Genomic DNA, 12,465 nt, shown 5'->3' with positions numbered 1-12,465 from the left:
GGAATAAACTGAGGAACATTTCATAGAGAATACTACGCAAATGTCAGATCATCAATCAAGACTTTATGGTGTCTCACTGCCAATCATCTGACCAAGACATTTGTGTAAAGAATATTAGCACCATTTTTTTAAAACCCACACCCCTTGAAGTTGTTTTTCTAGGAAATAATGCTTTTTTCTTTCCATCTTTAATAAGATTTGTATGCCACTGCTGCAAGGCAAAACAAGTTTATTTATGTAGCACATTTCGGCAACAAGGCTATTCCAAGCACTTTACATAAAGCTTCAAAAGCAAATAGACAAAGTGCAAAATAAAAACATTATAAATGGACATTGAAATACAATTAAAAATGCCATTAAAGCGCTAGAGAATAGAAAAAAAAAAACACTACTAAGACAAGTTTGAAATACTAGAGTAGAAAAGATTTGATTTACTCAAAGGCAGCAGCAAACAGAAAAGTCTTCAGCCTTGATTAAAAAGAACTCAGAGTTGCAGTAGACTTGCAGTTTTTGAGGAGTTTTTTCCAGATATGTGGTGCATAAAAACTAAATGCTGTCTGATTAGTTTTGACTCTGGGAACACGAAGCAGGCCTGTCCCAGATGACCTAATAGGTCTCAGTGGTTTGTGTAGCACAAGGTCAAAAATGTATTTGGATCCTTAACCATGCAATGCTTTATAAATCAACAGTAGTATTTTGAAATTGATACTTTTGAGACAGGATGCCGTAGACCTCAGAACTGGCGCAATGTGATTTACTTTCTTGGTCTTAAACCTCCTACAGACTGTGAGATTTTAGCAATATTATTAGTTAAGTGTAAGTGTAAGTGTTACACTGTGCGACATGGATCTAATAAACCTGAACATGACATCAGCTTTGATGTTTGCAGACTGTGCACCTACTGAATCACAGGTTACAACATACAGTACATCCATTGATGTCAATATGCAAGAATAAAACATCGTCAGCGTGCGTCATCCATCTACACCGCTGTCGTGGTAAGAAAAAAATGAAAGCAAACATGAATTGAGCCCTTGCTACAGTGGCATCTATGTGTCAAAAAAAGTCTGAAGGAGAGGAGGAGCAGAAGACAGAGGACGCGGTCATGGTTGGGGAAAAGAGGCCAACTTGGCATGCCAATTTTGCAACTAGAGCTCAAAGTATTTATTAGCATCTAATAACATTTAGCAGTGTTGTGCTCATCAATGCATCATTTCATGCTGCATTTCTATTCATTGGTTAGTTGACGTCATAACCGCAGTCACACAGTGACAACGGCCATCCCTGAACCTCTCTCACTGTGGGACGTAGGACCACCATCTTAGAGCTACAATCAAAGATATTGCCACGTTTCTTTCACGTTGGTCATCTTTCGTCTGGAACAGCCCAAAATCGCACAGTGAACTGGGCTTTAGTGAGGACGTAAGCACCATTCTGAATCAGTTGCAGCTGTCTGATCGATTTCTTAGGGAGCCATGTTATTTGAATCCCAATTGTTTTGTTATGTAGACTTTAACAAAATGTATTTTTTCAAATAACCTCTCACCACTGGTGCCTTCCATCCTAAGCCGACTATGTTTTTCTTGGCTTCGTTCTCGCCCCCATGAATCCAACCTTTATCCAGTTACTGCATATAAGAACCGTCTGCTAAATGGATTAATTTCAACATCCTCTGTTACAATAACCAAACACATACAGACAGGCTAAATTATTGTCATTATTAATAAGAGTTGTTAAAAAGTCACGAGTGTTGAGATGATGAATAAGTAAGGTAAAAGGCATGATTGACTTAGGAGAAAAGAGTAGTAAGTGCTGCTCATTATCTCTCTCCTCCTCCTCTCCCTCTCAATTCAATCCTTTGAGGAGAGGAGACACTCCCAAACTAACTGCCCATTGGCCTATAGGCATTTGGGAGAGATTTTGGCAATCGAAGAGGGAGGGAGAGAGCAAAAGTCACTGGCAGTGTTGAGGTCTTTGAATCAACAGGTGGCAGAGGGAAAGACTTGGTGACGTTCAGTCGTTCAGAGAGAAGAGAGAAAGTAGGAGAGTAGAGGAGGAGAAAGTTAAAGAAAACCCTCACGGGTAAGGCAACATTTTGTAATTCTCAGTGATCTAAGCATGTGACTTAATTTGTACTGTCCTCAATATGCCTTTTATTGTTGAAGGATTTAGTTTACTGGCTATTATTAGTCCAATTAACCTGTGTCACATTTTCAGAAGGTTTTTTGTAAGTTTTGTTTAGTTCAAGGTAAGATTTAAAGTAATTTATTTTACAACATTTCTAATTATGTAGTAGACCAAATGGAAGCATTTTTTTGATGATTATAAAGAGAAAAATAAACTTTGGTAATTTAAAGTTGGTAATTGGGTTGTGCTAAGAAAGCGTTCTTGTTTATTTCTACATCATCCCAAGGGGACCATTATGTGTTTCCTTCCTTTTGGTACTCTTTCTTTTCACATATGTATCACGCTACAGGTCAGCTTTTCTTTCTCTGTCTTTCTTTTTCTCCATCTATCTATACTCCCATTTTTCCTTTCTCTCTCCTTTTTCGTTTATCCCTGTCTCACCTCTTTTTATCTACCGGGCTATCATCAGATGGATGGTAGGACGTGATAGACACAGTCCACATCTGCAGCCTGTCACCCTGACCCTGCTGTCAGTTACATGACAGTGTAAACTTTAACTTGACACCTGGAAGTTATGAAGTGTCCTGAGAGTGAAGTTGTCCTTATGCTAGTTTGGGTTTGCATGGTAACAATTTGTCCTCATAGTTTCATTGTGGAAATCCTGGCCAGTGATGAATGCTGATATGTGATGGGGTTTGACACAGCAAAGGAAGTTGTGAGTGTTTAAGTGTTTAAGTGTTTTAAGCCCTAGTCAGTGGTGAAAAGTAACTAAGTACATTTACTCTAGTACTTTTCTTAAGTATAAATGTGATGATTCTTTACTTGGGTATTTTGTGCTACTTTATACTTATATTCCATTACCTTTAATAGTCAAATCCTGTACTTTTTACCTCACAGTTTTATTTAACAGCTTTAGTCACTAGTTATTTTACAAATTAAGAAAACATAACTATTTAATAATACAATTTTGATGCATTGTTATAGATTAAACTGTGAGTACTTTTACTCAAGTTATATTTTGAATCCACTTTCACCTGTAATGGAGTATTTTCATAGAGTGGTCTTGCTACTTTTACTCAGTAAATGATGTGAATACTTCCTTTACCACTGACACTGTTTTCATAGTATGCTGCTGAATAAAGCACACTGTAAAAATAATCTGTTTGTTTTAAATTTAAAAAGTTTGTGTCCGGGCTGCCCTAAAATTTTAAGATGACTAAATTTGAAAAGACAAGTTGAGGAAATTTTGTAATGATTCAACTTGTCCTTTCAAATTAACTTAAAAATTTAAGGCAGCCCCAAAACCAACTTTTTAATGTTAAAACAAACAGATTATTTTTACAGTGCATGTAGCAAAAATACAAAGGCTACTTTAAAAAGTACTGAAAATTTGAACTTTCAGACTTGTTCAGACAATGATGCTTAAATCGACAAAATTATTTTCCCTCTGGAGCAGCTGCGACAGCCTTTAATTCCCGCAAAAAAGAATTTGTGAGTTATTATTTACGATTTGTATATCCAGCTCCACTTTGTACTGTAGATAATCCCATATTGTCTGTCAACAATGCTGCCAGCACTAATTTTCCTCTATGATAATAACATAAATATTTATAATAACTATGAGCCGAGGTGATAGATATTCTCACAGGGCTGTCGATCTAGTAGATTTACCTTTAATGCTACTGTGCTGGCTCAGGGAATACACAGAAGCCCCTGCAAAATGAGCTACAGATGTGGGCCGTCAGCCATGCAAAATGATAGAGAGAGGGAGGCAGAGGGAGAAAGAGAGAGAGAGAGAGAAACAGAGAGACACATAACCCTGAGTGGGTGGCTTATGAAAAAGTGTTCAGATTGCATAACGTGACTGCTTTCATGGAAACCTCACAACTCCTTTTCTTTTTTGTTGTTGTTTTTTCATTTACTTTCGCTGATTGAAAATGGCCTTTTGGCATGGAAAAGCTATTCCTAACACATTTTTATTATTTCATAAACTTATCTCTGTCTAGAACTTAGTTTTTTATTAATGCTCGGGTTGTGTTATTTTTCTTTCTTTTCAGTTGGTTAGGTTTTCATCTGACAGCTCCACTAAGGGGAATGGAGCCTCTATGGCTGTGATGAAGTGAGGGCCTTATCAAGGGCTACTTGTGGTCTGTAAGGCAGTGGGAGGCAGACAGAACCGTGAAGATATGAGCTCTGCTCTCAGACGATAATTGCTCTCAGCTTCATTTTATTCATTTCAGTTTCCCTGTTCTGTCTGCAAGCTGCTGTGAAGGAGGGAAAGAGGAAGGGGAGGGGAACGTCCACACATTTGCAACCGCACATAAAGGCTTGACCTAGCAGCCCTGCTTTTTAAACCCCCCTTTCCTTTCTTTCTGAGGCTTGTTGGTTTGGCCCAATGAGATTTGTCTTGAGTTGAAACCTGCTGAAACAGTCTGCCTTTTGTCTGAGGCTTAATGGCTCTCTAGAGAGGATAGGGCAAATGTGCACAGACTGACCAAGTCTTCTTCTTCTCTCTGTATTCCTAAAACAAGTTTTAGTCTACAGCTGTTTGTCTTTGTTTCAGTTGTGGTCTTCCCCTCCCTTTCCCTGTTTATCTTAACCCACTGTTGATAGTATTCACTGTTTCCAAAGCCCCGAGAGAATACGAAGCTTTTTAAGGAAATACACACAAACATCCCTACAGCTTTTCAAGAAGCCTTCAGTGAAAGGTGTCTGTGGATCCAGACAGTATTGTCTCTGGGTAATTAAGGTGCAGTTGTTACATGTGGAGGCAATCCCCCCTCTCCTCTGTAAGCTATAAATGACAGTTTCACACACATACTGTACACATATAGGCAGAGTCCCACGCACTTCTTTCTCCCATATAAAAGAGTGAACACACATCGCAGGTAGTCAACTAACATTTTACAGGCCCATTGGCATAGTTCTGCTTTGACATAGAGAAGTTATTGTCAGGAAGGAATTTTAAACTGTGTTTATGGACATGTTGAATTTTACTTGAGAGGCTTTGGAAGCCAGGTTGAAATGCTATCTGGTCGGGCCATGTGCTGAGTGAGAGCGTCCACTGGACTGAAGTGATTCTGTTTTCCCACTTAATTCTGCTAATGCATGTTGACTCAAGGTGACTAATGACAGTGAACTGCTTTTACATCATGAATGTGCTGTATACTCATGTCAAACTAGACTGAACCAGAGTTCAGCATCTTTGTGTTGCTGGTCCATTGGAGAATATCCAGTAAATGTCTCTGTTTTCACAATAATCAAGGGAAAAAAATTCTGTCCTGCTTTGTGTCAGGACAGTCAATTAGTGCTGCATCTAGCATTTCATTCAGTGGTACCTAATCGTTCCTGTCATTTCACTGTCAACCATCATCTTTCCCAATCATCCTTTAAAAGAATACCCTCCCAAATGACCATTTGTATATCAACTACTCACTCTGTATTACATTGAATTTGTGGAAAAAACATTTTTCTTTCATGCCTCCACAGTGAACAAGGAATCCAAAAATGAAGAAAATTCTTAATAAATTGTAAAAGTAATAGGGGTCCAGGTTTAAAGGGATACTAAACAGATTTTCAACCAGCTTTGTGTAAAAACAGTGTGGGTAGTGTGTGTAGATAAAATGTGGTAAACCCTCCTACCATCTAACCAGTGACTAGATATCCCGCCTTCCCTCCTGGTGAAACTGCACCGCATGACGTATTTTTCGTCACCCAGCAGAGTTTCACTTGCTCCAGGCTGGTTGTTGTTTGTTTTCTACATCTTGAGCAAAAGCGAATGCTACAATCTTTTTCTCCTGTTTTCTCCAGTCATGTAGCAGTTGCATGTAGCATTTGCGTCTTTCTGATGCATAGATGGCCGAGTTTTATGTTACAACCTCAAAACTAAATCATAACACCCATTCACTAACTCTCAGACAGCTCGTGCAGTATAATCCAAGTCTCATTCCATCAGTTTGATGCTTATTACTTCCCAAAGAGGCAGCCCTTTCTAAACATATAACTTATCCATGCTCTCTTCAATGCCAGACTCTTGGGTCTTTGTTGAGCAAAAGAGCTGCTGATCTACTACTGCCTCGATCGGTAGGTGGTTTGTGTTATTGTGTCACTTTACTGTATCTGAACTAACACTTTAAAACACCAAAATAACGTAATAACACTAATTAACAGCTCCTATATTCCGCAATACAATTTTTGACAATGGAGTATGGCTTTGCACAGAACAATGTAAGTTTCACTTGTAGCTCAGTTCTCCATTGGCTGGTCTGTTTGTTAAGTACTGAACATAAATGGATAAATAAGATCTGGATTATACTGCACAAGTTGTGTAAGAGCTTATATATTGATGTTTTTATAATAGATTGGTTGTTGTTAAATGCAGACCCTTAGGACTTCAATTCATCAAGAATTTGCTTCATTTTTGGATTCCTCATTCACCAGAGACATGCAAGAAAAACAGTTTCTTCATGATTTCATCATAACACAGGTTGAGTAATTGATGTACAAACGGCCATTTCGGAGATAAAGTACTCCTTTTATAAATCTTCAAGTAGCTAAAAAGTATATTATACGAGAGGATATAGCCTACCTTATACCATCCTTACATCATCCCTTTCTTTAATCTATCCATTCATTAGTCATCCATCAGCCATTAATCCGTCCATCCCTTAATCTATTAATCCATATATCCGTCCCACCATTCATCCATTTTTTAAACTATCCATTTATCCATCTATCTACACATTTATCAATCAGTATTTTCATGCATAAATCCATTAATTTATTCATTTATGCATCTGTACATTTATCCATTCAATTAGCCCTCCACCCATCCACCCATGCATTGAATTATGTCTCCATCCAACCTCTTTTCTACCCAATCATCCATCATTCATCCATCAATCCATCCCTCTGGCAGTAACTCTCCAATGTGACTGCCCCACTTCCCTCTCTATTCCCCATTTCCTCTCTCCATTAATCCCTCCGTCTGCCTTTCCTTCTCACACCAGGACATTCTTAGCCCTTGGTAGCGGCCCTCTGCTATGCTTGGAAGGTCACAGTGCTATCTGCTCCAAGAGAAACAAGAAAAGGGCCTGAAAATGGCAAGCATCAATAAAAACCTTGACAGGGAGCTATAAACATGCTTGTTAAGCATCTCTGTGCGCCAGCCATTCCACGTGGCTATTGTACTGTCTATAATGTGGCTAACTGCTAAACTGTCACCGACTCAAACACACTCTCTCCATCACTCCCTCTATCACCTATTCACTCTCTGGCACTCACTTAATCTCTCTTTCATCTCTATTTCCCTTACTTTTGTTTTTTTCTCTCTCCATCTCTTTCTCTTGATGCCTTTTTTACCTCATCTCTGCGTTGCCCTCCAAAGACTTGGACATTGATTAAACACCCACAAAAGTTCTGGTTACCACATATAGGGTCAAAAAAGCACTTTTGCAGTGATGTCATAGTTTGGATTTCTTTCACAGGCACCAGTCTCCAACCTCAAACTTTTGACCAGCAGCAAGCAAATAGGCAGCTAAAATAACTGAACAGGGTCAGCTGCATTGAGTTTGGATAAGTTAGATACAGGTCATGGTAATAACACTCTTATTTAAAGGACTGGAGACTTTTAATTCACAGAACTACTTGAGTTACAGCCTGCGTAAATCATCAGAGGGAGGACAACGTTTATTTTACTAAAAACAAATTGTGTCCAATTGAGTAAGTGAAGTAGCTTTCCACATTAGCTATTGAAAAAAAAAAACTTAACATACTCAAAAGATCAGGTAATCTCACTTACTCTGAATCTCTGTTAATCTGATAATAGTATCATTTGAGGATTGGCAGGTTTTACACCCACTTGTTGACATTTTAATGTTCTGGTGAATACTCACAGTGTCCGGTGGGATTTTTTTAGGATCCGTTTCTCTCTCTCCCTGCACATTTTTTACTTTTCCATCTGTTTAAGTCTTTGATGCTCAACAGTCAAATGTTGATTTATCCTCTTCAAAGTTGCACCTAGTTAGCAAACAGCAGACTACATTTACAAAATAAAAATGCAAATGTTTTATTCAAATTATATAGTTCCTGACGTTACCATTTTTTATTGCAATAAGAAAGAATTAAAAAATTCATTTTATCTTCCATCACAATATCATACTACACTACACTATATATATAGAGAGAGAGAGCACTGATAAAAATATTTTTTTAAATATCGAAAATATATAAAATAATACATATAATATTTATAAAATATATAACTAAAATAAAATATTAATACACTACAAAAACTAAAACAACACACCCACAAACATGAAAAAAGGGACAAACAGCCCCTAATCAGTGTCCATGAAAGACACTGGTCAGTTCAGAGGAATATCTCCTACGCCACAACAAGCGCAATAATGAAACTGCTCTGAATCACAAAAAGTTGAAAATTTGTAGAATAGAATGGAACCCTTTTTTTTTTTTTTTAGAAATGTATTGGTGGAAAGACATGACAAAAGTCAGATTTTATTCCAATACTAGAAAGTATAGGATGTCTTTATTGCAGAGGCTGATACAGTATACTGCTTTTGTTTTTTAATTGGTCAGTATAAGTCTTTTAGTCTTTATGTGACACAAGCTTAGACTTTTTTTGTGGATATAGAGAGGGAAGGCAATAGGGGAGACCACAAACAATGCACCCTTTTCCACAAAATGGGCTCTGGTTCTTGAATCGGTTCTGTTCAGGATTGTTGGGGGCTTTGTGCTATCTAACAAACCAGACCCGATTCACCATTGTGAAATATGGGCTAGTAATCAAGGATGTGTCATCAACGGAGATGCACTATGCACAGTGGAAATGAAGAGTATTTTCAAAATCACAGATTACATTCTTTACCTGCAAACTTTTTTTTCTGTTTTTACAGATAATTGTTTTTACCCCCAAAACAAGCCAGGACCAACTATTAATGAGATCACTGCAAACGTTTTATTTTCTGATTTCTCACTTTACTTCTCCGTTGTTGCCTTCCCCATCCTCTCTTTCCTCTTGCTGTCTTCTGTGGTTATATACAGTGTGTGCAGTATTGTAACAACGTTGGGGTTTTGCAGAGCATGCATATTCCATTGAATAATCGTGTATGATTTCAAACAAATCCAATGTATTTATTTAAGCATGTATGCTGTTTCCAGCTGTCAAGCATCACAGCGGGGCCCACAGCATTTTATTACTGAGCTTTTCTTTTCAGTCACTCTATTAGAGGGTTTGTGTTTCCATAGACCACACAGGCTCAGCAGTTAGATCAGAAGTTTCTTCTGCCGCAATTCAAACTTTTACACCAGAATGTTAAATTCAGACCAAAGTCCAAAAAAGGACCAGCTGGAGGATCAAACAGGCCTACTATTTTGAAAGCATGTAATTTGGCTTCCTGGGGAAGCCGCTTGCTGCTACAAGGTTTTAAGTTCACATGACATCACTGTCATTAGACACGATGACATCATCACCAAGGACGAGTTCGGAAATGCCTGACTGAGCACAATTTATGGTTTAGAGGAAAGGATCTTTGGTAAAGTGATGACTGCTCACTTTCTGCTGCCATACTAGAGGGAACAGTACACACACACACACACACACACACACACACACACACACACACACACACTGCTTTGACATCATGGTTCAGGTTTCCTGACATTAAATATACAGCAGCGTGCCCCACTGAATTTAATGTAACTTATTGTCCAGATAGTATATCTGTCCTCAACTCTTTATTAAACACTGACTGGAAAGTACAAATGTGGCCCTTACTCATCCCGCAGACTCAGTTCGAGTCAGCCATGACGACAAACTTCTACAGTTTCGGTAGCCTTTTACACAAAGTTCATGCCAAAGATCCAATCTCTACAAAATCTCTGTGTGAGAATCTCAGTGATTTTGAGGCAACTGTGAGGAATTTAGTTTTGTTTTATTGATATTTGTATTGTGTAAGTTAAAAACTAGGGATGTCAGCATTAATGCGTTAATCACGATGAAATTAGGGTTCGTAATTAACCTGTTACATTTTTTTTAATCATGTTAGTGGCTGGCCCACATTCCTGTCTTTAAGAGGCTGTACCAGGCTGAGTTTTAAATCTACAGTAAAGAGACTGGTTTCCCATTTCACAGGGGTCCCCATAAACTCTCACCCCAAGATATCTGAATAAAAATGGGCTCTGTGGGGGCGCCTGGTGGCTCAGTCGGTAGAGCAGGCGCCCCATGTACAGAGGTTGTGTCCTCGCTGCAGGGGCAACAGGCTTGAGTCTGGCCTTGGCTCTTTGTTGCATGTTCTCCCCCTTTCATGCTACGTCTGTCCTATCTAATGAAGTCGATAAAAGCCCCCCAAACTCTTAGAAGAAAAAAAAAGAAAAGAAAACAGACATGTCCACTTTATGTGAGTCCCATGCAGCTTTTGCTATCATTTGATTCCTAATCAAGGCAATCTGGTAAGAATTGGTTCACCTTGTTAATATGGACTTCAAAACTGTTTTGAAATGCAAAATAATGGAATTGAAAACATGCTATTAAAAAATGTGATTAATCACAATTAACTATAGAAATTCTACAATTAATCACTATTAAAAAAAATAATCATTTGACAGGTCCTCCTATTGACTATTAAAAACAACTATTAAAAACAACTTTATTAAAATGAGTAATGCAACTTTTTTGGAAATGTGCATATGAGGTAAGCAGGTTCTTTGCCGAGCTGAGCTTACCTTCTTTACCAGAATTTTTTATCCTGGAGCAATAACTGCTGTTCAGTCCACAAACTATGATGTTTTTTTACTATACCATGTAAACATTGCATTCATAAAATCTGGAAGGAGCCAATCCCTACTTTCTGTGAATATACAGTTTTCAAGGATTACCTTTCAGAGATTGTTCTGCTTGTGCACATATACTGTTAAAAAAAATTTCATATCAAAATGAGGTTCCCTTAATGCTGTTTTTTAGAAACATATATTTTATTGCATTCTATAGTCGCACATACGTTTCCTGACGGCTCTGAAAATCCCCCCTGTCAATGTAAAATAGTGTGGGATCATAAAAATTAACAATTTTCCGCTCTTATCTTGTTCATCCTAGCCATGACCACGAGACTCCTGTGGAGGGCCCTGTGCCTGCTGGTCCTACTCTGCATTGTGTCACCCTTCAGCTCCGCCACCAACCAGCCAGACCCCACAGCCCCAGAGCAGGGAGTCACCTTCAGCCACGTCTATAAAATCGACATCCCGGGGAGCTCCAGCTGTAAAGTTGAGCGCCTGTCAACCCAGGACGAAACAGGTCATAAACAAAAATACGAATGAGAGTGAGAATAATTACATTAGGAGGTGATGTATGAGTAAGCAGAAAGCTCAGAAAATTGGATAGAAATCTATAAATAACCAGAGTGGAGTTGTTTTTGTAATAAAGATGATAGGAGTGGGTTTTTTTCAGTTTCAACAGAGAAGTACGTTTGTTTTAATGTACGTCATTGTGAAGATTATTAAGCTATCTTAAATGACTATGGTTTGGTACTGGTCATACCATTTACAGCATTTTACCTTACGTTGCGAAATGTTCCACTAGTAAGTAATGCTTATTTAGATTTTTCATCTGGTAATAAATATTATAATAGATATTGGCCACTGTATATTTGTGTTTGCCTATCTGTCTGCCTATGGCAGTAAATTAAAAACTTGCATATTTGTCCTATTCTGTAGGCCTGCAGACAGAGACTACTACGAATGGCGATAATGACATCATCTTCAGACACAACATCAGGCTACAGACACCAACATGTGACTGTGCGGAGTCAGATAGCTTCAAGTCACTCCTGTACAGAGTCAATGGTCTGGAGGAAGAAGTTAACTACCTTAAGACTCAGTGTACTCAGGGATGTTGCGGGAGCCGTGGGGCTGCAGGTAAATTTATAAAACACAAGATAATTTAATGAAACCTACTTTTGACAACTGAACCAAAAATTCATAACATAAACAAGTGGAAAAAAGATTTTGTAGTAGGAAGGTAGCTCCACTTTGCCTCGAAACTGGATTTTTATGATTTACTTATTATATAGTGGCTTCATTTTAACATGGCGGGGACACATGAAATAGGGAATGCATATAAATAGTGTGAAAGTATTAATACGCTCAATCCACAAACAAATGCACACAGAAAATAGTAAATATACAGAAAATAAGCAATAACTGACTGCAATAATGTTGCAAAAATGCGGAGAGCACAAGACTCTGAGATACTCACCGATCAGAGCAGATTGTGCTTTTTTTCAGGGGGCTTAAAGAGATAGGCGTTAAAATCAGTGGCGGTTC

General features: G+C 38.2%; 1 protein-coding gene across 1 annotated transcript in view; it reads left to right on the top strand.

The window, feature by feature from the left end:
* Nucleotides 1–12,465, top strand: part of tnn (tenascin N) — a 73,476-nt gene that overhangs the window by 22,245 nt on the left and 38,766 nt on the right. The window contains exons 4-5 of the mRNA XM_042497247.1: nucleotides 11,240–11,437; nucleotides 11,857–12,057. Of these exons, the coding sequence (XP_042353181.1) occupies nucleotides 11,240–11,437; nucleotides 11,857–12,057 (399 nt within the window). The remainder of the gene's footprint in view (nucleotides 1–11,239; nucleotides 11,438–11,856; nucleotides 12,058–12,465) is intronic.

Source organism: Plectropomus leopardus, chromosome 12 (assembly GCF_008729295.1).
Source record: "Plectropomus leopardus isolate mb chromosome 12, YSFRI_Pleo_2.0, whole genome shotgun sequence".
In the NCBI taxonomy this organism is placed as follows: Eukaryota; Metazoa; Chordata; class Actinopteri; order Perciformes; family Serranidae; genus Plectropomus; species Plectropomus leopardus.
This window is presented reverse-complemented; position numbering and strand designations above follow the sequence as displayed.